The sequence below is a fragment of the Miscanthus floridulus genome, chromosome 7 (genome assembly GCF_019320115.1).
Source record: "Miscanthus floridulus cultivar M001 chromosome 7, ASM1932011v1, whole genome shotgun sequence".
Lineage (NCBI taxonomy): Eukaryota > Viridiplantae > Streptophyta > Magnoliopsida > Poales > Poaceae > Miscanthus > Miscanthus floridulus.
In genome coordinates this window covers 12,142,782-12,168,468 of record NC_089586.1, presented here as the reverse complement: position 1 = coordinate 12,168,468, position 25,687 = coordinate 12,142,782, and the positions used below count along the sequence as shown (strand labels likewise).

At 46.9% G+C, this 25,687-nt stretch overlaps 3 protein-coding genes and 3 pseudogenes across 4 annotated transcripts; 3 read left to right on the top strand and 3 right to left on the bottom strand.

Moving 5' to 3' along the window:
• The first annotated feature begins 247 nt into the window (after positions 1-247).
• On the top strand, positions 248-1,783 carry LOC136462579 (potassium channel KOR1-like; annotated as a pseudogene).
• A 1,083-nt stretch (positions 1,784-2,866) lies between these two features.
• On the top strand, positions 2,867-7,768 carry LOC136462578 (pentatricopeptide repeat-containing protein At1g02060, chloroplastic-like; annotated as a pseudogene).
• LOC136462229 (mitochondrial uncoupling protein 5-like) lies at positions 4,238-5,176 on the bottom strand. The gene is made up of 2 exons (XM_066461365.1): positions 4,385-5,176; positions 4,238-4,285 (listed from the first exon to the last, which is right to left on the bottom strand). The coding sequence occupies exons 1-2, from the start codon at positions 5,174-5,176 to the stop codon at positions 4,253-4,255; spliced, it is 825 nt and encodes a 274-aa protein (XP_066317462.1). The 3' UTR covers positions 4,238-4,252.
• Positions 7,769-11,474: 3,706 nt separating the features above from the next.
• On the top strand, positions 11,475-14,999 carry LOC136462576 (terpene synthase 2, chloroplastic-like; annotated as a pseudogene).
• LOC136462577 (uncharacterized) lies at positions 11,801-15,851 on the bottom strand. Of its 2 annotated transcripts, XR_010760756.1 has the most exons (3): positions 15,016-15,851; positions 11,994-12,080; positions 11,801-11,915 (listed from the first exon to the last, which is right to left on the bottom strand). XR_010760756.1 is itself a non-coding variant. In XM_066461667.1 (2 exons), exon 1 carries the CDS (start codon positions 15,823-15,825, stop codon positions 15,064-15,066), a length of 762 nt encoding a protein of 253 aa, XP_066317764.1. In that variant the 5' UTR covers positions 15,826-15,851; the 3' UTR covers positions 11,861-12,080; positions 15,016-15,063. The 2 variants fall into 2 exon arrangements, 1 of the variants encoding a protein (XP_066317764.1); XM_066461667.1 differs by having other exon boundaries at positions 11,861-12,080.
• Positions 15,852-16,423: 572 nt separating this feature from the next.
• On the bottom strand, positions 16,424-21,107 carry LOC136462575 (histone deacetylase complex subunit SAP18-like). Its single transcript, XM_066461666.1, has 7 exons — positions 20,954-21,107; positions 20,714-20,850; positions 20,469-20,501; positions 19,285-19,395; positions 19,037-19,132; positions 16,808-16,879; positions 16,424-16,720 (listed from the first exon to the last, which is right to left on the bottom strand). Exons 2-7 carry the CDS (start codon positions 20,825-20,827, stop codon positions 16,688-16,690), a joined length of 459 nt encoding a protein of 152 aa, XP_066317763.1. The 5' UTR covers positions 20,828-20,850; positions 20,954-21,107; the 3' UTR covers positions 16,424-16,687.
• Positions 21,108-25,687: the final 4,580 nt, after the last annotated feature.

Genomic DNA, 25,687 nt, shown 5'->3' with positions numbered 1-25,687 from the left:
TCAAATTATAAGGCATTTTAATTTTCAGATTGTTTTTTACTTTGCGTTTGAATATATCTAGTCTAGATATATAATAAAGAGTTAAATGCACTAGGAGTCCATGAACTTATGATGGTGTACCACTTAGGTTCATAAACTCTGAAAATGTATTTATAGTCATCTAACTTGTTATATGGTGCACCGTAGGTCTATACTCGTCAGCGTTTTTCTGCTTACGTGGCACGCCAACACCGTATGTTTTTTTCCTCCTAACCCCTTACACCTAGGAACAGAACGCGCGCTGGCACAACGTGACCAGCATGTGCACGACCGCGAGGACAACATGCTTCACCACCGCACACGCAGCTCCTGCGCTCCTACTGCTCCTGCCGCCGCCGCTGCTCACGCTCATACCATGTCTGCAGCCACCACCGCTCACGCTCCTACCGCAGCCGCCGCTCCTTCCACTTGCTGACGCGCACAACGGATGCGGCGGCCGGCAGGAGAGGCGAGGAGGAAGAGGCCAAGGAGACTGAGGACGTCGTGGCCGCATCGTCGTCCTCTCGCTTTGCGAGGGCAGGGACAGGGCCTGCGCACGGCCAGCAAATCAGGACGGCGAGGGCGAGCGAGCGGCGTGCGTTCCGCGAGGACAGGGGTGTCGGCAAGCACAGGGGCGGCCCGCGGCCTGCAAGCGCACTGGCGGCATGCGACCGACAGGCGTATGGACGGCACTAGCCGCTGGTTGCTGCCGCTGCGCAGCCATGGTGGTGCACCCTCCTCATCCTTCGCAGGGGATGCTGGCGCTCGTACCGTGGGTGCAGAGCGAGTATGGCGGACGGGTGAAGCAGCTGAAATCGGACATCGCGCTCCACATCGGGAAGCAGGAGGCGGAGCTCACCCCGCGGGTCAACAGCGCTGCCTTCTACGGCGACCTGCACCAGCTGAAAAGCCTGATCCCAAAAACACCGACTACGACGGCCGCTCCCGTCTGGTACGAGCAAAATGGCTCTTGTCAATTCAATCTGTCATCGGCAGGCAGTAAACTGAGATCAGCTTGTCTTAAAGTTCGGCTTGTTTGGCTTGTTTTTTCAGCCGAAACAGTGTTTTTCTCTCACAACAATTCAGCCGGAACAGTATTTTTCAGCCAGTTTCAGCCAAAGTTCAGACCAGCGAACGGGGCCAAGATTCTGATGTTTCCATCTCCAGTTTCTTCCCTAGGATTAATTATAGCTACCAGTTTGATCATGTTGACATTTTTTTTTCACCATACCAGTTTGGGAACACGCAGTTGCTGGAGGCAGTGAAGCAGGGGCACGAACGGCAGCGCTAGCCACCGGTTATCAAGGGAGACTCGGACTTCACCCGGCGCACGCTAGCCTACGGCACCGACCCAAACTGCAGGGACTACGACCACCGACCCCCTTCGGGCCGTGCCTGGCACGGGGGCAGGCCGGCCTGGCCCGTTTTGGCCATCCCTAGCGAGGAGCAGCGCATGGAGGGGGGGTAGTCCTGTGTATCCCGCACACCATCAACAGCCTGGTCGCGTTGGCGTGGCTCGCAAGGCTTCGCGGCCCCGGCAGCTGTGCGTGGGCAAGAACAGACGGAGGAGAGGGAGAACAGAGAGAGACGAGATGGGAAGGAGATCGAAAATAGGACGGAGGACAAGGGGTATTGAAAAAAAAAACATGCCACGCAGGCATGCCACGTAATGAAGAAAAAGCCGACGAAGCAATATGGACCTTCGATGTATCATTTAACAATCTAGATGACCTATATATATAAATACATTTTCAGAGTTCATAGACCTAGATGACACATCATGATAAATTTATGGAGCTCTAGTGCATTTAACTCTATAATAAAAGTAATGTAAGATCCCACACACACCACCAAACCGCGACCTTTACAAAAAAAAAAGAAATTTTATGGTGCTTGGAAAAAACTAATCAGATGACTATAAAATAAGAAGAACCAATGTAGTGAAAAGTTGTAGGCCGGAACCAGAAATATGTGGGTTCGGAATAAAAAATATATGAGCAAAGAATTATTTCAAAAATAAAATTAAAGGGTAGTATAGTACTTACGCGTAGCTGCTGCCTCTTATCTCGTTGTGCGAGCTCTCGTCTCTCCTTTCAATCTCCGAGCTCGGGCGGCGTGGCTCGCAAGGCTCAGGGGCTGGCGCAGAGGCTCCCCGGCGCTCGCGGCCCCTCCCAATCTCCCATCCCTCCCTCTGCTAGCACGGCAGCACTGTCAGAGGGACAGAGGGGTGCACTGCCATGGCTCTCGGCTTCTGTCGCTGCCATGGTCGCACCATCATTGGGGAGGAACTTCCATTGGCACGTCGGCACACATGCTGCCATGGCTGTTGCACCACGCCGTTGAGGTCACGCCTCCATGGGAAGTTCTAAGCCACCCCAGCTGGCCGTGCCAGGAACTCGAGCTGGGTAACAGGCTGTGGTGGTTCTCTGAGAGAGAAGAACTCAGGCATGATGCTGATGTGCTCTAGGCCAAATACATGTCTTCTCCACTTCTCCATGTCTCTGAATAGCAATGTGTCGTACTCTCTGAAATGCAATGTAATGGTAGTGCTGTTCTCTGAATATGTAATGTGTGCTCTCTGAAATTGTAGTGCTGCTCATTTGTGAACTAATGCTGTTCAGTTTGATTTTCGGCAATTCTATATGCATGGTCAATGTCTGAAATATCACTCGTTCCATTCTACATTCAGCAGCCAAACATTTCTTGATAATTTGTAGGACATTGTATTCCTGAAAAATAGATTCACCCAAGGAATGGCATGCTGTCCGAATACTATTCATTTAATTTCACTCTAAGCTCACATCAATTACAGTCTCAATTTCACATCGATTCTTGCTAGACGTGCTGCTCTGCTTTCTGCAGAACTGAAATTGAGAACACCGTTCGTTACGATCACACAGCAGACCCGCGCAAGGCAATCAGCAGAGCACCGGGCGAGCAGGCGGACAACGACAAACTACCGGCTGGCCAGGCGGTCGGCGGCCAAACTCTGGCGATTCGGCGTCATTTCCCGTCGACTCTAATGGGCACGGGCCAACCGCCGGAGCCGGCGTCGGTGGCGGCGGCGCGGAAGCTGCACCACCTCCTCCGCTCCCGCGACCTCCGCCTGGCGCTCTCGTACCTCCGCACCCTCCCTTCCCCCTTCACCCTCCTGCCCAACCACGCCCTCAACGCGCTCCTCCGGGCCCTCGCCGCCGCCGGCCGCGTCCGCGCCGCAACCTCCCTCTTCCGCGCCATCCCCGCACTCCTTCAACTCCCTCCTCGCCGCGCTGCTCCGGCGAGGCCAGCGCCGCGCGGCGTCGGCGCTGCTCGCCGCTTTCCTGCGCTCCCCCGACACCTCCCCTGACGTGGCCACACTCAACACCCTCATCCACGGCCTCTCCACCGCCTCGCCGCGCGCGTCCGCTCCCACGCTCTTCAAGCTTTTCTGCTTCCTGCCGGAGACCTACGCCTTCGCGCCCGATACCATCACGTACAACTCCATGCTGTCCGCTCTGTGCCGAGCGGGCGACGTGGCCACCGCGCGCAAGACGTTCGACGGAATGCGCGCGAGCGGACAAGGCGGGAAAGCTGACGCCTTCCCTAACGTTGTCTCCTACACACGGGCAATTTAATTTATTGCCACTCTTACGATTGCCACTCCTCCAGTTGCCAGCGTTAAAAGTGTTACTACATATTTGTCACTGCATGCAATTCGCCTCCTACGAATTTGCCATTTTCGCCGACGTGTCATGCCAGATGGACTCGCCAGCGTGGAAGGCAGCCTGGGAACCCTATTTGGACGTGGCAAATGACCATACTGCCCCTCCTCCACCTCACGTTCTTTTCTGGGCCAGGCAACCTTTTTCTTCCTCTTCCCCCCTTGGTTTTCGTTTCGGTTTTGCTCGAGCTAAGCTTTGAGCTTCCGTTTTTAGATTTTGGCCTTCCTTCCTCTTCTTTCTTTGCTCTCCGATCCGTCGTCTCTCCCTGACTCCTCCTGACAAAAAGAGGGAGGAAACCGAGGCGACAAGCAAGCAAGCAATGGGTGTCAAGGGATTCGTCGAGGGCGGCATCGCCTCCATCGTGGCCGGCTGCTCCACGCACCCGCTGGACCTCATCAAGGTCCGCATGCAGCTGCAGGGTGAAGCCGCCGCGGCGCCACAGCCAGCGCTACGCCCGGCGCTCGCCTTCCACGCCGGTGGCCACGCCATCGCGGCGGTTGTCGTCATCATCTTCGTCGTCGGCACCGATCGTCTCAGAACTCGACGCCCTTGAAGACCTTGCGCACCTGCTCGAGCGTGACGAAGAGCACAACGGTGAATGGCCCCTGGCGCATCACGGTGGGGATGAACCCCTTGTACAGCACCATGGGCCCTTCCGACCTTACCGTCTTGAGGGCGCAGTCGACGGCGCCGGCGTACGGCGGGGGCGAGCCGGGCGCCACCTTCATGTTCATCATCCTCGTCTTGACGACATCCACCGGGTTGGACGCGGCCGCCGCCACGATGCCCGCGGTGAAGCTGGCGGCAACGTGCGTGGCGAGCCCGTCGGCGCCAGGGCCCTGGAGCGCCAGGATGGCCTCCTTGGCCTGGTCGTACGTGGCAAGCTGCGACGCGGTGACGATCATGGCGCGGTTCACCGTGAGCGACGACCCGCGCCACAGGCTGCGGACGCCCTCGTCACGCGCCATCCGGCCGATGGCGTCGTCGACGCCGGCGTAGTTCCGGCGCTCCGCGAGGGGGAGGCGCCTGTCCGCCTGCATCCGCACCATGGCCACGTCGGCCGGGTTGCCCACGGCCGCGCCGACGCCCCCCGCCACGAGCCCCGCCGCGATCTTGCGGTGCAGCGGGAGGACGCCGTTGTTGTCCTGCGGGGTCCACTTTGTCTTGAGGATGTCGTACAGCCCCATCCGCGTGGTGGAGTAGAGCGTCTGGCGCAGCATGGTGGCGGAGACACCAGAGAAGAGCCCCGCCGCGCCCTCGGACCGCAGGATCTGCGCGCCCACGGCCAGCGGCCCCGGCTTCCTCGGCGCCGCCGGGATGTCGTGGTGCGGGAGCGCGACGGCGTGGCCACCGGCGTGGAAGGCGAGCGCCGGGCGTAGCGCTGGCTGCGGCGCCGCGGCGGCTTCACCCTGCAGCTGCATGCGGACCTTGATGAGGTCCAGCGGCAGGAAGGTCATTTGTCAGGCCCAAACAGGCCTCCCAGGCTGCCTTCCGCGCTGGTGAGTCCATCTGGCACGACACGTCGGCGAAAATAGCAAATCCGTAGGAGACGAATTGCATGCAGTGGCAAATACGTAGGAGCACTTTTAACGCTGGCAACTGGAGGAGTGACAACCGTAAGAGTGGTAATAAATTAAATTGCCCCCTACACTACCATGATCAGGGCGTACTGCACAAAGCGGCTTGCCGAGGCATTGTCACTCTTCAAGATGATGGTCGCAGATGGTGTGCCGCCGAACAGGATCACCTACAACACGATGGTGCAGGGCTTTTGCGAGGCTGGAAGGATGGAGCTAGTGAAGGAGGTGTTCGGGATGGACTCGTTTAAGCCGGACACGTGCACATTCAATACGCTGATGGCTGCGCATTGTAGAGAAGGGCGGATAGAGGATGCGATGAAGGTGTTTGATCAAATGATGGAGCTCCGCGTGAGACGTGACTCTGCGAGTTACAGCATGGTGATCCGGGCGTTGTGTGAGAATGGTGAGTTTGGTCGAGTAGAGGAGCTTGTGGACAACCTCTTGGAGAAGGAGGTGCTCAAGAAAAAAGGTGGTGGTGTGCCACTCATTGCAGCTTACAATCCAGTTTTTAAGTACTTCTGTGAGAATGGAAAGGCAAAGAAGGCCAGGGTGCTATTCGGGCAGCTGTTGGATAGGAGGAGCAAGGTTGATTTCCTAGCATTCAAGACATTGATCCTAGGACATTGTAAGGAGGGAGATTTTGAAGAAGGGTACCAGCTGGTGCTCTCAATGTTGAAGAGGGATCTTATGCCTGACACTGACTGCTATATTGCTGTAATATATGGCTTTATGCAGAAGGGAAGGATGAAATCTGCTTGGGAAGCTCTTCACAGGATGTTAAATAGTGATCTTCGGCCTAGCACAAGTACATTCCACTCAGTTCTTTTGGGACTTCTGAAGAAAGATGGCTGTGCCAAAGAAGCTGGCGATTTGATTGAAATCATGCTAGAGAGAAAGATCAGGCAGAATGTTGATCTTTCTACTAATCTGATTGGTGTATTGCTCAACAGCGATCTTAATGATCGTGCATACAAGATTACTAAGCGTCTTTATGATAATGGTTATTACATTAAGATGGAAAAACTAATCGCAGCACTTTGTCAGGACAAGAAGTTCATAGATGCAGCAGAGTTTACTTTGTTTAGCTTGCAGAAGCGCCATGAACTGGGTGTGGAAGTTCACAGCCTGGTTCTGGATGGACTTTGCTCCGATGGTAGAGCTTCAGAGGCATTCCGGCTTTTCTATGAGCTAATCGAGAACAGAAGCACTTCTGCGGTTGCTGCACCCCGCAGCCTAGTCTTGCTTCATCATGCTCTTGAGGAAGCTGGAAAGGTGAAAGAAGCTGATTTTGTTGCTAAACAGATGAGACGTGCCACTGCTAGAATCAGGCAAAGGAGCTAAGGATTTACTCCATGCTTTTTTAGCATCTAGAGAGGACGATTCCCACCTGGATATTGGTGCAAGACCAGGGATGGCCTGCTGGCTCAACTACCAGGAGCTCACGCCACCACACTACATGTGGGGTTACTCCATGTTTGTTCCAAGAAAAACTTGGGAGATCTTCACAACAAACCATGCAGTGTGGTCTGTGAAGAGAAAGGATGCTGAAACTGGATGTCAAGTTGGTTGCCTTTCCTCAGCTGATCAGCAAGGGAATGGTTGGTCATTCAACAAGGGTTGTTTGATGATGGAAAATTGCATATGAAATTAAAGGATCTGTAATGATTTGATTTTCTTGAATTTACTCCTATCAACAGATATTCAGATTGCACAAGCTCATCTGATGGTCAGTCCTAAAGACAAACTAAAGCCTGTATTTCCTGATACTGACATACTGTGTATTTACATCTCGCTATTCCTGGTTAAAGGATGTGCAGGTGAGACAATAGAGTTGCTGCTTCCTCCTGTTCAACTGGAGAAGAGTTGTGAAAATCAAAGTGTCTGAAAGTAAAAAGGTAACTCCTGGTAAAATGTTAGTGAGGTATCTTGAGTTGTACTGCTTTTAACTGCTGTAGAATGTTAAGAACACTACAGTCTATCATGATATTTAGCAAGCAGTGACATCATTTCCCAATGTGCTGTGTGTAGGTGCTCATGCATAACATTTTCATCTTCAGAGAATGTAGCTGCTCTTCTCACCTATGGAGTAAACTCAAATCACTTCCAGTCATCCAGTGTCAAACACCCTGGGAAGTTTTTGTGTTTGGAAGGTGACAGACCCTGTGAACATTAAGCGTCATGTTGCTGTAGCCCAAGTTGTCAAGGCGCTGATTACTGGAGTACATGACATATATGTCTGGGACTCAGTTCCTGATAGATCGAGCAACTTGAGAAGATGGGCGTGAAACTTCAGAATCTGAGCAACATATGCCAGCGGGAGTCCCGTTGTTGCCTTCTAGTTTGCTTGGTGAGAAAAAAAAAGTGTCATGGTTAGGTAATTGAGAAAATCTCTGTATTTTGGTTGCTGCGTTTAAAACGCTTGTTACCTGCCTATGAGAAATGGTTGTAATTAATGCCTCAATTTCTTTTCCATCCATCAGATGCATTACAATTGTACTGTTTTTAACTATTCGTAAAGAGATAATTCTGGTCCACTAGCCCGGTTTGAAGATTTGTGCAAACTTCATGGAAAAGTCCACCCAAGCAAAACTCTTATCCCAAATGCCAAAGATACGATGTCATCTTTTTTTTTTCTGATCACACTTTTGGTTCAGACTTTGCATAAAATCAAGGATACAAATTTGGCCCTCCAGAAACATGTCGAATCAGCAATAGGTTCATCATCAGGATACTGTCGAATCAGCAAAGGCATAAACGTTATATTTTCTTTTTGGAAAAAATAAATAAATAATATTTTAGTTTATTTTATTTGCATGGTTGCGTCCATGAAGCAATTCAGTTGTTTAGCTTGTGTCACATTCATTTCGCATACTTCATATCTTTATTCCTGACCCGTGGAGCGATCATGCATGTTGCATGTGTCTGTCGTCATGCACCTACTGAATATTCAGGTTTTTTTCATTCTCTTCTTCACCTATAGCTTTAACGACGTAGACGATGATCCAGATGTATAAATTCTTATCGAACACCAAAACCATAATGCAATCCTTTTATATGGTTGGTGTTTCTGGCCATCTCTAAAAATAGATGTATCACAAAAAATCATAAATTTTTGAAATCAAGTTGGATGAAGACAAAATTTACACCAAAGATGAAGATCGAGCTCGAAGAGACATACAATTTTGTAGTCGACAACTTTTTAACTTAAAAGCATTTAGGGTCCAAGAAATACGTTTAAAATTTTTAGATTTTGAAATTTAAATTTTTCAAAACTTTCAAAGTATCTCAGATAAATATACACCCTAAACCAATGTTGTAGTTCGTAATTAGATCTAAAACTTAATTCAGACTTTTTCATTGAAACCATTTATGAGCTCAAATATTTATTATTTGCAAAAGTGAATACAAAAGGATATTACTGCACGCATGTGTATTTCACGTGAAAATCATGTGACTTGTAACTTCTCTTGGGGCTACAAAGATTCCTATTCTCTACCCTATGCGCAAATTCTATAAAAACGATTTCTCAAGGTGAGCCACCTTAGCTTGGCACTCGCGCTTCTAAAAATCAATTTTTATACCCGTCTCTCAATGATTTCCAGAGACTTGAATAGGGATGGTTCTTTCGGCTGCATCTAAGGAGGCTTTTGAAGTTTCAAAAGAAAGGGTTTTTTTTTTGGCATAGTGAACATCACCCTATGATTTATCACGTATAACACATGTTGCAGATTTAACACATCTAACCCTTGAATTATTAAATTGGACGTATGATTTTCTCTCTGCAAAAATCGACAATAAGGTCAACAACCTGAAGGTACTGTCTCCATGGAGAGTTCCTAGCTAGTAGCACCTTTCCTTTGCAGGTAGTGATAATAAAATCAACACTCACAATGGCAACCTTGTTATAGCCATCAGAGGTAAGCTCCGCACATCAATGATGATTTTTTTCAGTAGGTTTATTTAATTTCACCAAAACCTCAAAAAGATAAAACCTAAACTCCTGCTGAAATTTAAACGACGGATGGATGCTCCTCCTCGAGGCAGCCCTGGTCACCAAATGGGAAGAACCTAGCCGGCGGCTGCTAATTGCTATGGAGCTTGTTCGCACGGTATGAGCACGGACGCACAAGTTGACTGATTTGTTGAAAATTTCGTAGCACCTCAAACCTTTGACATCGACAGTACGGTAGAGCAGCGTACAGTGACCGCGACATATCTATCCACCACTACTACAAGTCTGCTAGGAACGAAGAAGTTGACATATGAGTCATGTACATGATTGAAGTGGCCTTAATAATCTATTAATGACTTGCATGGTTTCCTTTTCATTGACTTATGATGATGCTTACGTTGATTTGTTGACTAACACGATTTCCTTTTCATTGACTTACATGATTTCCTTTTCACTGACTTACATGATTCTCTGTTCGTTTCGCTGAAATTTGGCTTATGTTGATGCCTACGCTGATTTGTTATAAGAGAAAAACAATGTTTGTTCACTGCTGAAGAACAGGGCGACTATATATAGTAACAATTTTAGTTGTATATTAGAAGAAATACATATATTTATACCTAGTATGAGAGAAAATACACTCCTCTTTCATCATTTTGGTTTGTCATATCTCAGTGTCACCTTCTTGCTTTGAGTTTGGAACCGTAAAACTTTCATTAACGCCACACCACTCATGGTCTAGTCGCCTGACCCTATTCATGTCGTGGCACGCGTGTGAACGTGTGGCTCACCATCCACCCTTTCTTAGAATCACAATAAAAGCGCACAATAACCAAGCAAAAAAATAGGGATCCCGTCATTAGGTGGTGTGAGAATTTTTTTTCCTAATGTTTGTTTTCCTTTTTCTTCTTGGCTTTGAGAGCCTTGTAAGTTGTACATGCTGTAAATTGTTTTCCATATATAAAATACCAAAAAATCTGCTGAATTTTCAAAAAAAAAATGCACACAATGGACACCAAATATTTAAGTTGAGTCAATCTCTTGAGATTAATTCGTTATTGCACTAGCATTTAGGACTTGAATTATTTGGTTTAATGTTCAATCATATCTTAGTAAATCTAACAAAAATAGTTAGCTCATTATCATTCGTACGAGCACCATGCAATAAATTGTACCTCCCGTTATAATATAATGCATTGCCATGTTTGCTACTTTTACCTGTCGATAGAACACGAGGGCATGTAGTTTAGTGATTGCAGTCATACGTAACGTACACGTACTGGGAACAATTTGCTTTCTTTTCTTTTACAGAAAATATACCAGTAAAATTCTCATAAAAATACTTGTATAAAAAATAATTGTCGTAGTGAAAGGAAAAACAAGAAAAATACCATTTATTTGTGCCATAACTTGTTAGCCAAGTGTGAGCAAAATTCCACGTAGGACAAACTGGAGCTAGCAGACACAGTTGCAAATTCACAGCACGTGTCATTTAAAATCAAACAGATGTTTGAATTTTTAATTTTCTGCTTTGAAGTCGTAGCTACTATTCATCCTTTGGTTTCATACTGTTTCTTTGGTTCCATGTAGGACAAACTGGAGCTAGCAGACACAGTTGCAAATTCACACGCACACAGGAATAGAGACCTAGGGTGTTGTATGTCCTGAAGATTCAAACGCAACACATCAGTTGCGAAGACCTACTAACTCCACACCATTTGGACTGCAAGTTTGATGCTGGCTTCGGAAGCTGCATGCACCACCACCACAGAAAACACCCTCTCTCTCTCTCGATCTCTGTGATGCTCACAACTGATCACAAGCAGCAACGAACTGCACACAAACAAGATATATATACATATATACATAAATATATACGCCGCCTTATCTTGCTTGCTTTCTCCTTAAGTTGTATATATGTATAGTACTTTTACTTCACGCACCTTTTCCTTCTCCTCCGTGGAGCACCTTCTCCTTTCAGCTAGCTTGGCCGGCCGGCGGCAGCAGCTGGAAACGGTCGGCGAGGCCGCCACCGTAGCAATTTCATCCGCCCTGCGGCGGCGGTTTCCAACACTCCGCTGAGTGAAGATTTTGACCTCCAGGTATAGCTTAGCAAGCCATATATATCCATTACTTTTCATCATTATATATATTTCTCAATGAAACATACACCTGTAGGAGGGCCTGACGGAAGTACAAAAGATTCTCCATCAACGTCAGAAGGACGACCGGGAGATGATGGTCACCATCGATAACCTCAAGCGCCTCAGCATCGACCACTACTTTGAGGAGGAGATCGAGAGCGCCATGATGAGTGCTTGCATGGATCTCCTCCACACTGATGATCCCTTCGATGCAACCCTTGCTTTCAGGCTCATGAGAGAGGCCGCCCATGATGTCTCAGCATGTCAGTGGATATATACTTACATGTAGAGAGAATCGTATTGCTAGCTAGTACTCTCAAACATATATATACGATGTTATATCATTTTGGAAATTAGAAAGGATACATATGTCCATATGTCCAAAGTATAAATGGTTTCTACCATCAATCGATGTGCGGCAGGTGATGTTCTATGGAGGCTCACCGGCAGCGACGGCGAGTTCAAGCTTCCTCTTAGCAAGGACATCAGAGGGCTCCTGAGTCTGCATGACATGTCTCACCTGGATATTGGAGGAGAGGTGTTGCTGTACAAGGCAAAAGAGTTCTCAAGCAAGCACCTTGCATCTGCCATTAGGTACCTGGAACCAAGCCTTGCCACCTGAGCCTGATGCAGTACAAAGCCAGGCATCACCTCAGCTACCTGCAGAGCCTGCCGACCAGAGACACTGCAGTGGAGAGATTAGCAGCTGCAGAGTTTCAGCAAAACAAAATGCTGCATCAGAAAGAAATGCAAGAGATTAAAAGGTATGTAAATGAGTGCCCTTTCTAGTTAATCACAGGCATGTATGCTTTTGTGCTAGACCAACTATGTAAAAGTGTTTAGAAAATGATATTCTACCTTTGTTTATCTAAGAGAAATTAAAGTGGTGATATGCTTTTCATTAATCATAATTGTGAAAGATTTTGTTTTTGTGATGTAGATGGTGGATGGACCTAGGATTAGCTCAACAAATACCAGTGGCGAGAGACCAGGTGCTGAAATGGTACATGTGGTCCATGACAGCCCTCCAAGGATGTTACTTCTCCAAATACCGAGTTGAGATCACAAAAAATAATCTCGCTTGTCTATGTTGTGGATGACATATTTGACCTTATTGGCACACTAGAGGAGCTCTCACTCTTCACTAAGGCAATCAAAATGTAAGCTTAGAACAGTAGTCTCAAACTTGCACAGTAAATTAAATGATATAAAGTAGTTGTCAAGTACACATGCATATGCACATTTTTTTTTAGATTTTGGTATTAATAGTTGTTGGCACATTGTAACTGATTTACATAATGATAAAATGCAATTGTAGGTGGAATACTGCAGCTGCTAATTCACTGCCTAGTTGCATGAGATCATGCTTCATGGCTCTTTACACCATTACGAATGAGATCGCAGATATGGCTGAAAAGGAGCATGAACTGAACCTTGTCAATCATCTCAAGAAAGCAGTATGTTACCAAATTGCCTTTTCTTATACTTCTCAAATGGATCTTCATAAACAGTATTCGATTTAAAAAACACTGTACCTCCATCTAGGAATGATGTCCTATATTGCTGAAATTTCAACTTCATTGGTTAAAAACTTGTGCATTTCTAGAAAAAATTGGTTAAAAACTTGCTATATTTTTTCACAATGAAACTTATTGCAACTATGATAATTGGACCACACTTAATAACAATCACTAACATAGGAAACCTATTCCACCATTCTATGCAGTGGGTAGTGTTGTTTGATGGATTCATGGTTGAGGCAAAATGGTTAGCAACAGATCAGGTTCCTACTGCAGAGGACTACCTAAGAAATGGTGTTGTCACTTCAGGAGTGCACTTGCATTTGTACACCTACTTGTGCTGCTAGGGTATGATCAAAGTATTGAAGCACTCATTGATCACATTCCTTTTGTCATCTCTTGCTCAGCCAAGATTCTGCGACTTTGGGATGACATGGGCAGCGCCGAGGTTAGCTGAATATACAGTTCTTAAATGTTTTTGCCATTTCCATATTAAGATTTCCAAACCCAATATTTCTGTAAATTTAGTAGAAAACACTCGAACAGTCAACAATCGTTTGCAGGATGAAGCACAGGAAGGATTTGATGGGTCACACAGGGACTTCTACCTCATGGAGAACCCTAGATGTACCCCCAACGATGTTGAAGCATATATGCGTAGCTTGATTGCAAGAGAGTGGGAGGAGCTCAACAGGGAGTGTTTCTGTAGGAGGACCTTCTCCTCCAGCTTCACACGGATCTGCTTGAATGCTGTGAGGATGATCAGTGTCATGTACTTGTACAACAAGGAAAAGAGGCTCCTTGTCCTTGAAGACTATTCGAGGATGCTACTACTTTGAAGCTATTTTCCATGAAAATCCTTGTTTCATGATATGTCTCTCTTTATTAGTTGACACCAGCATACAAATGATGCTTTGTAAATATATTAAATATCCAGAAATAAAATTTTTTGAATGAGCAAGATGATCAGCAGAGAAGGCCTTATTGACAGTTGTGACGTGCAAAATAAGAAGTGAATAGGCATTGGACCAAAGTTCAGCTAGGCGCTAGGTGGAATCTAGGCGCTGACCCATTGCCTAGTGCCTAGTCGGGAGTACTCGGTCCTAGGCGCTCCTAGGCGTTTGCCTAGGCGTTTTGGCAACGGAGCTCTCCTCTGCTCCAAGAGAAAGCAGAGGGCCGCGCCTGGTTCCCCGAGCGAAGCAGAGCAGGGGGCAGCGAGCAGAGCAGAGGGCCGCGCCTGGTTCCCCGAGCGAAGCTGAGCAGGGGCAGCGAGCAGAGCAGAGGGCCGCGAGCAGGGGCGGCGAGGCAGAGCAGAGGGCCGCGCCTGGTTCCCCGAGTGAAGCAGAGCAGGGGCGGCTTCAACCAGAGGGCCGCGCCCGGCGTGGGGAGGGGCAGAATGCGGCAGCCAGGGGAGCGGGCACACGCGCACGCGCGGCCGCCCGACGGCTGAGGCTGGCGCACGCGTGGCTGCGGCTGGGCCCCTAGTCGCGGCGACGGGCTTCGCCCAGCGACTAGGCGCGCGTAGTCGCCGAGTAGTCGCCGCCTAGCCGAACTTTGCATTGGACCAATGCAATGCCGAGGAATGTATCAAGCTAGCTATGAAGAGTCATATGTGCAAAGCGTCAATTACTTTTGAATCATGAAGAATAGTTAGTTGAATCTACAAGCTTGAATCATTATGCAAAGAAATCGTTCAAATCACAAGCTTAAGATTGTGTAGCTAGCCCTTGTGAAGAGATATCTAGAAGAAAGGCATACGAAGAAAATTAACACTCGAGTGGTTTCAGCAGATTTATGTGATTGCCAAGCAGCAGCTTCTTTTGACAACGGTTTTCGGCTTTTCACAGCATGTGTCATTTAAAATCAAACAGATGTTTGAATTTTTATTTTTCTGCTTTGAAGTCGTAGCTACTATTCATCCTTTGGTTTCATACTGGTTCTTTGGTTTCATAGGGTGTGTTTGGTTTCCTGGCCAACTTATAGCCTGGCTAGAATCTGAGCCTGGGCAGCCTTAGTCTGCTCCCACCAAGTCAATCCCTAGTTGTTTGGTTGCTGGTTTGTTTTGATACAGTCACCTCTTGTCTCAATTAGTAAGCTTACCTCTTTGAGGAATTTCATCGAACAATTGGTGGGTGCGCATAGGAGGAACTAGCGAACACCTCGGTGAAGCACGGCAGCCTCCACCAGTCCCCCACTCCGACGAACTACTCCACTCTGCACAACCAGCACATCACCACGATGATGCATCCGCTCCGCCGCTTCCTCTTCCTCCTCGTCGGCCTTCTCACGGTAGCGAGCACGACAAGCACCACGGCGTTCACGGAGATGGCGGAGCAGCTGCAGAAGACGGTGGTGTCCCCGCGGCAGCGGCGGCGGCGCAGCTGGACCCGTAGAAGTACGCGTCGACGATGCAGCGGCTGATGCAGAACCCGCAGTTCGTGGCCATGGCGGAGCAGCTAGGCAGCGCGCTGATGCAGGACCCCGCCGTATCCACCATGCTGGGGGGCTCACCAACCCGGCGCACAAGGAGCAGCTGGAGGCCCGCGTCGCGCGCATGAAGGAGGACCCCACGCTCAAGCCCATCCTCGAGTCCGGCAGCCCCACCGCCATGAAGAAGTGAGTGAGCTGCCGGCGGTGGTCAGTGGTGGCCCGTCCTGCGAGACCGGCGGCGCGGAGTACGGCGAGGCCAGCAGCGTGGAGCACGCCGAGGCGGAGGACGATGCCGGGGAGGAAGGCGAGCACGACGAGCACCAGGCTCCGGCGGCGATGCGCCCAGGAACGAGAGGCGAGCACGGCCTCCGTCGAGGCAGCGAGCACGATGAGCGCCACGGTGAGCACCGTGGGGAGGAGCACCGGCGGGGCAGAGGAGGCTCCATGAAGCGGGTTGGCCTCCCAACTAAACACACCCATACAGAAGAGAGCAGACTCTTGTCCGCTCATGCATTGGATCAGACGCTTTTCTTGTACATGCTCGGCCAGCATTTGTAATCTGAGAATAACTGTAACCATATCCATATCCATTTATCTTAATTTCATCTCAAACCATATGCTGGCCAAGAAAGTTAAGACTACGTTGCAACTGTTATGATCGTCTCACCGGATTCTGTGTCAGTGTTTGGGATGAAAACGGTACGAATATTTTCCGACTGTATTCGAAACCGAATCCGTTTAGAGGGGTTGAGATCTATCCGTGTCTGAGTCCGGATATCTAACATCCGATACCGTATCCGTATCCAAATACTCAAATCACATATTTATAATGTCGATATCCAATCGTATCATATCCGAAATAGTTACACTATCCGTATTCGAATCCGAATCCAGACAGAAATATGAAAACAAATGTAATATCGATGATATCCGTCCGTATCCGATCCGTTTTCATCCCTAGTCAATGTACATGCTCGGCCCCATTCGCTTCGCTTAAGCCGAAACACTGTTCCGACTGATTTGTTGTGAGAGAAAAATACTGTTCTGGCTAAAAAAACAAACTGAAAAAGAATATCAGTCAGCCCAACTTAACATTCTCAATTGAAAACGCACGTTGTCCAGATTTGGAAACTTCAGGCACCACAGATATTATACAAGCAACCAGACCAGACTCCTTGCTCGTTCGAAATGTCTAGGTAAATTTGATACCAGTATTACAGAAAATTTTGGTTCCACTTCCTAGTGCTAACAGAGATTCATGCCTTGATTGTTGCAACTAAAGCCTTTTGACATCACAGCAGTTACATCCGGTGCAGTCACTGAAATTCATTGTGGGCACTGTCTACATGATTGCAACGCTCAAGTAATCACCAATCTGCAGAACAAGGCAGCACAGATAAATATTTTGTGCACTGACCAAAAAGTGTAATCTGAAGTAGCACAATACAGCATTCTTACGTACCTGGAACCCGAGCTCTGCAAGAGTTTTGGCATCATCACCTCTTCCATGACCATATGCAAAGGTCGAACCCACCTTCAAATATTCAATAAGACAGGTCATGAAAGGGCAACAATGCAATGGTAACAATGAACTAACCAAGTAACGGGCAGCATTTCAGTAAAAGTCCATGAATATCATGATGTTAACAGCAAACTTGCTTTAATAGACAATGGGAAGGGACCAGAGTTTTGCTAATGCATTCAGCTCATGCCATGTGTTAGGTACGTCTACCTAAGAACATAATTGTTTGATGGCAAAAGTAGCAAATAGTTCTACATGCTACTGATTAAGACAACATAGTTAAGAGAAACAAGCCAAAGATTCAATGGGCCTAAACTCTTAATGATAAGCCAACACATCAGCATTAACACCTAGAGGCTTAGCATTTTAGCATTAACGACATAAGCTCATTCCACAACAGAACTCTGAATATAATTCTTTTAAAAAAAAAGTGGCAGTTGTACCTGCATCTAGACTAATGTAAAAAGAACTTTGAACTATGTGTGCTTTGAGAAATAATGTTTTTAAATTAAATATGAGTTGCAGTACTGTTCCAAATAATCATGCAAATTCTGAGTTGTCATGTGTGGGAGATGACTGGGAACTGTGTGATGTGGCAGCCCCAGGAAGTGGAAGGTCTCCTCTATTTCAAACAGAAAATCCAGAAGAGTGGGAAGACCCTGATTCTAAGGGAGATGCATCATGAGGCTGTGCTCAAAGAATTAACAAAAGAGATATGGTTCTAACTTCACAGGGAAACAAATCTGCAACAAGTACCACAAGCTTAAGGGAGAATGGAAGGTAATTGTAGATGGAAAGTCTACAAGGGGCACTAGTTTTGATGGTGTCCAGAAGAAGATAATCCATGATGAAATAGATGTTGTGAAGATGAAATCTAAGTATGCATGTCTAAAATGTTTTGTTAGATACAGGTTTTTTATTACACACTGGGTAACTAATAAAAGAAACTCGAACACGGGGAAGACACCCCCTGGGCATTGCAAATAAGAAGCTATTATATGTCAAATGTAGGATGGCAACAGGAGAGCCAAGTGCTACAATGTTCCAATTCCCTTCTAGGATGAGATGGAGGTTATCTTCACAAGAAAACAAGCTATGGGAGAATTTAGTGTGCTTCTAGCACCTTTTGATGGCCGACCAAGACAGAATAATGATCTCAATGGCAATGGGAGAAAGAGTCAAGAACAAGGACAATGATCCTTCTCAGCACTATGATTCTGATACTCTACTAGATTCTAATGGTCCTAGCTCAGGTGGCTCTAAGGGGAAGCCTGAAGATTACTAGAAGAAAAGGAAGAACGAAAAGAATGAGTATGCCATGGTTCAAGACGTCACTGGTTCTAAGAAGTAAGAACAAGTCTGAGACTATGCGGTATGCGCTTCACTCATGCCACTGACCCAAATAAGGGAATTTACAGGGTCATCGATAACATGGAGTATCCTTTGTTAGTGTGCCTATGATTTGCAGACTTATCTTGCTGAAAATGTTAGGATTGCTAGCATGTTGATGGGGCAGCTGGAGGAAAGCATCCAATAGTCCGTGGGACAGTGGGTCATGGATCACTATCCTATGGATTAAACTCTTCATATAACTTTGGTTAATGCTCATGGACTGACTAGTTTAGCTTTTAAAAGTATGAAGCACAATGACTGTATGACATACTGTGTTTTTGGCACTTTGAAACTAATGATGCAGGGTATATATTTTGGCCATATGAACCTTTATAGGGCATAATGTGTATAAGGCATAATATGCATTTTGGATATATGAAACTATATATAGCACGGTGTATTTTGGGTGTATGACATGTGGAAGATTGTGTTGACGGTAATGCTTGTGATGGTTCTCTCATCGCCTTGTATTGTATATATGAATTGGTATGGTACGTGTACTGAAATTTTTCAAGCAGGTTTTGTTCATTTAGACGGATGGAGGCAATCCCACTTAAGGCAATTTGGTGAGTGTATCTTCATGAGCAAGAGTACCTAGCAGTTAAACTAAACCACAAAGCTTGCCAGCAAAAACAAGTTTTTAACTAGGAAACCAAACAGCGCCTATAACATTGCCCACCCAGCGAAACAAACCAAGCATCCACCTTGCCTGGCAACAGCAAAGCAAGGTGAGGTAGAGCTAAGGGTCCAAACATGCCCAAATTCTTATAGCCTTACCTGTCTGACAACAAAACGACCATTCTTGTCTGGGTATACAAACGCAAAAGAAAGCCTCGCATTCCTTTTCCTTGCTGGAAGAGCAACCTCTTTCACCTGAAAAATAATCATAATGCACTGATAAGATTTAACATGATATCATGCAGACTCAGGCCCCACTAGCCATTGCTCAAACCCAGTGCTATGTTATTATAGGACATGAAACCCTAGTTACCTCAAGCAAGTTCAAGTCTGTAGAAAGGACTTACAAGATCAGTGAGCTCGCGGAGACTGGCATCCTTCCATGTGTAAATCTGAACTTCATCCTTTGGTTCCTTCCCTCTCACAGCAAACTCTTCATTTTGATGGTGACCAGCAACCTGAAAACAGTAACCAACAATCAACTTTCTGCAGTACATGGTGTTTTATTATCAATCTCTACTGCAAGACCTGTAAGATAAGACGTGCACAAATATATGTAGCACTCTTAATGGTACATTTGTGCAGATCACCCACATAAAAATGTATTCCCAGCTTCTAGATTCTAATGTATCATGAGATTACTACTGTGCTTTCCAGGAAGGATTAGGAATGATAAATGGGCCACCTAGAATCTAAATAGGCAATATAATTTCCATTGAAGAGCTCCCACTGACCCAGTAAACCTTCAGGCCAGCTAAATAAGAACTGACACTAGAAATGTTCTAACAGAACACCAACAGAGAAATGTGCTAACAGAACACCAACAGAACAAATCCTGGAGCAGTGGATGGCTAAGATGCGTTACTGCACTCAACAACTCTATAAATAATTATATATGAAGTGCAGGCCTCTAAACAAGATAAACATTTCATCCCTTGATTTAAGCATATCAACTTTTTCCAGAATCATCCCAAAACAGGTAGACCGGATTATGTTTGTTCCCCTCTATGACACTAGTTAAATAAGGCCTTGTGTTTAACTAAAACATCGCTGATTATTCATTGGTTTCACCATCAAATAACTTTTTTCCAGAATCATTCCAGAACAGGTAGACCGGCTTAAGTTGCTTCCCCTTCATGGAACTAATTAACTAAGGTTTGTGCTTCACTAAAACTTCACTGATTATTCATTTGTTTCACAAACAAATAATTATACTGTTAGTTACGCAATCATCTTAAAGCATAGACTTCTAAATAAATTTCCAGTGTAAGTAAACTGGCAGTAAATTGCCTTTTCATAAAAAGAAAAGGCATAGTTTGATGATGAAAAACTTTCTGCTGATTCCACCATGCACCATAGGTACAACAAAATCGACTTAAAAGTTGCAGTAGTAATAGTAACACAAACAAGTGAATCAATACTACAGACTCTCAAGTCCCACCCAACACACTAAAATAAAGTGCTAACCAGCACAGGTAACCAATAAATAAATTCGTTGGGGGCAGAAACAAGAAGGCATAAGCATGCTTACCCTTGTGAAAACCCTGAGCAGCAGAGGACAGGTCTGCACACAAAAGAAAATGCCATCAGTAAGATTAGTCAGCATTCACATTCCTCTGGACGCAAGCAAAACCTAACCTAATGCCGCGGAGTTGCATATCAGTTTTCAACTACTTGTGAAAGCACAATCTACCAAAGGGGGGCAGACCATGAGTTAAAACTTAGAAGACTGACACCGGGAACAAGGGGGGCAAGGGCCAGAGGGTAAGCACTGACCTTCTCGCGGTCGATTGGTTCGGGGCGGAGGCGCGCCATCGGCGGCGGCCCGCGGTGCTGCATCGGCGGGCCCGGCCGCGCCGGCCTCATCGGCATATCGCCCATGCCCGCCATCTCCCCTCCTCAGCAACGAGGCTCTGCGAGTTTGAACAGAAGCATACGCATCAAACCAACCCTATTGGTTGCAATTAGACAAGGTTTTGCCAAATCGATCAGTGGGGAACGAGGAGTCGAGTTGACCTGCTCTACAGCCGGGTGGACTTCGACAAGGGAAGGAGCTCGCCGCCGCCGCCGCCGATTCTTCTCGGGGAGAGGTGGAGGTGGGGAGGGGAGGAGCCGACGGCGTGGGTGTGCCTGGATGAGAGGCGAACAAACCCTAAATTTTGCAGTTTCCTCCCTTGAGATCAATGAGAATTGCATAATTGCAATTCGGTCCACTTTTAGATACCCATCACCGCTGCGGTCCGTTTTGACGGTTAAGGGCGCGTTTGCGAGCCCTGGCCCAGAGGCCCGGCTGCGCCCGTGGGCTGCAAGTTGCCATGTTTGTGGTTGATGGCCCGCAAGCGAGCCTGGCTTCGCAGAGCAACATTCGACCTCTTCGCCTGGCTCTCTGGAAACGACCGAAACCCTCATTTCTTCAGAGCCGAGCTCGTCTGCGACGCACGCGGGCGATTTTGGGCGGCGGCGGGGTGGCTCGCGCGGGCTCTGGCGGGAAGGGGAAACGTCTTCGCGCGCGTCCCCGCTCTCCGCTCCCGCTCTGGCCGCCGCGCGCGAAGCGAAATGGCGGCGATTTCGCCGGCCTTTATATACGGGTTCCCACTCTCCACTCTCTCCTTCCACTCGGTGCTTGCTCTTCCACCTCCCTCGTGAGAGACCGGCGGTGAGTTGTGGTGCGTGGCGGCGGCGGCGACCTTCGGCTGGTTGTGGGTTAGGTCACCGGCGCCGAGGTTCTTCGCCGCGTCCCCGCTCCGGCTGCTGCTGGGACTCCGTGGAAGCGGTGTTCCTCTTCTTCTCCGTCCGCATCTGCTTCGTCTTTTTCCCGATCTGCATCCTCTACTTCCAGATCTGCCTCCTCTCCGTTGTTTGGACCCCGAGCCAAGATGAAATCGACCCCCAATCTTCTTTTTTGTGGTGCTTCTTGAAGTTCTTAGGGTTTCTTGTTCGTTGCTGTTCATGATCTGTTAGGGTTTCATACTTGTTATAACTATTTCATGCTCCTATTAGGGTTACTTGTACCTTGCTGTTCTTGATCTGTTGGGATCGTGATCTGTTAGGGTTGTTGATCTGTTTCAGATTTGTATTGTACCTTGCTGTTCATAACTGTTTGATACGATTGTTAGTGTTACTTGTACCTTGCTGTTCTTGATCTGTTAGGGATGTTGATCTATTTCTGATTACTATTACTCTGAGTTTTTTGTTCCATAATTGGTCGATGATGTTGTCCAAATTTAGTACTAGGAGGCATCACATACAAGATGCAGCCGTGCTTTTGTTGGCATGCATTCATTTCACATTCATGTTGATGCCTAGCAGGGTACATTAAGCTGAAATCATGTTACATTTTTATATGCTTGTAGATAGATCTGTCTTTGAGCCGTGACATGCTGTGTAGGAAGGCAGCTGCCTTGACTGTTGTTATGGTTACCTTTGTATCCACTAGGCTGAAAAGGAAAACCGCTGAACCTGAAACCCCACTGTCTGATCCTATAGCACTGGGCCTAATTAGGGATGAAAATGAACAGCACAGACAGAGAACACGGAGAATGATATACAATTCCACTGATTCAGAGTGTATTTCTATAATTAGGATGAAGAGAGTTGCTTTTTTTAAGTTAGTGAGAACTTTTAGAGAGAGGAGTCTTGTCATTGATAGGGAGGGGGTGTCAGTAGAAGAGCAGGTTGCCATATTTTTACATGTTGTAGGGCACAACCAAAGATTTAGGGTTGTCCACCAGTCCTTTAGGAGGTCTATCCAAACTGTCCACAAGCACTTCCATCAGGTGTTGTATGCTGTGGGTGAGCTTAGGAATAAAATGATAAAGCCAGCTAGCACTACCACTCACCCAAAGATTCTTAGAAGCCATACATGGAATCCATATTTTAAGGTAATTATATACCCTGTGTTCATTAGTTACATTAGACCTGTTGCAATGACTGACCCATGCTTTTAGGATGTCATTGGCTTTATAGATGGCACTCATTTCCTAGCAAGGGTTCCTAGGCGCATGCAACAAGCTTTTAGGGGTAGGAAAAAGGATCCCACCCAAAATGTGATGGTAGCTGTGAATTGTGATCTGAAATTCACTTATGTCCTGGCTGGCTAGGAGGGCTCTGCCCATGATGCAACTGTTTTGGCAGATGTTGTAGCCAGGGAAGATGGCTTGAGTTTGCCAAAAGGTAATTGCACACCAACACTAATTACGTATTCCATGGCCTATTAACACACACTCTCACAGTAGATGTCTTGTGTAGGTAAAATATTCTTGGTAAATGCTGGGTATGCATGCAAAAATGGTTTACTACCTCCCTACAGGGGGGTTAGGTACCATTTGTCTGAGTATGGCCCAAGGAACAGGTCCACCAATGCAAGGGAGCTCTACAACCTTAGGCACTCATCACTTAGAGTGACTGTGGAAAGGGCTATAGGTGCACTGAAGGGCAGGTTTAGGATCTTGGACAACAAACCCTTCCACAAGTATAGGACACAAGTGAAGCTTGTAGTTGCCTGTGCCATTTTGCATAACTGGATCCTAGGTTTTGGCATTGATGAAGTAGTGCCTGATGAGGAAGGTTTCACTACTTCTGCTGATCCAACCAACCTGCCCCCAGCCCATCTAGACCAAGACTCTATTGACATGGCTGAAATAAGGGATGTCATTTGCAATGCTATGTGGGAAGGGAGGGGAACAAACACTAGTTGATGTAATATGTTCTTGAATTTAGTTTTTGTACCCTGCTATGGAACTCATGTGTGTGTCATGGTGATGTAATAATTTGGTGGACAAAGCTAAGACCAATTTTATGCTTCATTCATTCTGTTCTTGAATCATTCTATTCTTCATGATCTGTCAGTCTGTTCTTGACTAGTTCTATTGTTAATTTCATTACATGCCAGTCCTAAGATGGATTCAGGTGCATTTAAGGGTGGGTTTGTTGCTGGTACTTCAGTGATGGAGTAGCTCATCAATGGTGGTTCTGCCCCTGTTGTAGCTGGTGCTGGTGCTAGTGCTGTTGCCCCTGTTGTAGCTGGTGCTGGTGCTGGTGCTGCTCCAGGTGTAGCAAACCCTGTTGATGTTGCTGCTCCTGTAGCTAGGAATGGGGCTGTGAGGGCAATGAGGTGGACCAACACCACCTCTGGCTTTGTGCTAAGGAGGATGGCTGCCCTTGTTAGTGATGGTAGCAGGCCTGAGAAGGTTTTCAAGGACAAAGATGTGAATTCTGTGGCTAAAGCCCTCAAGCAGTTCTGTGGGGAGGTTGTTAGCCCAACTCAAGTATACAACCACTTGAGGAAGTGGAGGCAGAAATGGGCTAGGGTGAGCAAGTTGAAGGACCTTAGTGATGCTCTTTGGAATGACCAGGCTCATGCTATCATGCTTGAGCAAGAGCACTACCTTGGCCACTGCAAGGTAGCAGTTTGATCTCGTCTTTGCCTTGACTACCTACATTTGCCTTTCTTAAACTACATTTGCCCAACTCTGCAGGACCATCCTAAAGATGCAGAGTTTCTTAACTACCCTATTAGGTTCTACACTGAGATGGAGGCTATCTTTGCTAATGCCATGGCCATAGGCAAGTTTGCACTTGGGTCTGGTGAAGCCTTAGGGCAGAACCAGGCTGACAGTGTTGGTGCCAAGACTGATGGTCCTCCTTTGACCCACACCATAGTTCCTAGTGAATAGGGAGGGGATAGCAAGGCCACTGAACTGCTTCCTACCTCCTCAGCTGCTGGCCTAAAGAGGAAGAGAGGGAACTTCTCTGAGGAGGAGATGCTCATGTTGACTAACATGTCAGATGCTGTGAACAATGTGGCCAATGCTCTTAGGGAGACTGGACCTACCCATGTTGATGCCAATCTGTACCTTGTTGTGATGGAGATGCCTGGCTTCAGTGAGGAGGCACTTATTGTTACCTACATCTTCCTCCTGGATAACAAGGCCTAAGGCAGGGGCTTTGTGAACATGAGTGATGCCCACAGGGCCCTTTGGCTTCGGACCTTCCTAGCCAAAAACTACTATGTGTAGTTCCACTACACATGAAGGGCTAGAAGGCCAGGAGGGGGTTGACTGTAGAGATGTATAGTTCCTCCACCCCCCCCCCTCATCCACTCTCTCTTCTTTTGACAACAGGACCTTTTATGCAGTCTGCTTGTTCTTTTGACACCTGACCTTGATGGTGTAGTTTGCCTAGGAGGGTGGCTAACAATAGGCAAGGATTTGGGAACATTTGAGCCCTTGGCTGTTGGGTTGAACTTAGTATTGTAAGAAACTTATTTGTAGCCTCTGTTGGCTACTTTTTATTTGATAACTAGTTGCCTATTTTTATTGTTTATGCCTCTGGTGGTAACTGTGGGATTTAAAGGCCTATGATGCATAAAACAAACTTGAGGTGGCTACCTTATTCTTGTTTTGATGGTTTTGTTGTTGTGCTTTCTTCTTTATTTGCCTATCCTTCCATTCTACACTTATGCTCAGTTGTACTCCACAGCAACAACATCCTCTTATGATGGCTGATGGCAGTGAGTGCAACTGATCAAAAGGTCTGTATGGCAGTTGTAACAGAACCGCCCAATTTATACAAGATCAAGTACGGCTGTCCCCGCTAACACGTTGACACGCACATACTTTCACTCATATAAACCCGGTAGTCCGCCGAGTGTCCCGAAAGACCTCGGTAAATCAACATCACAACCAAGATCGCGTGATTAAGCAAATACACATCACATACGTAGGGTTGCAGCGGAAAATAATATTACAA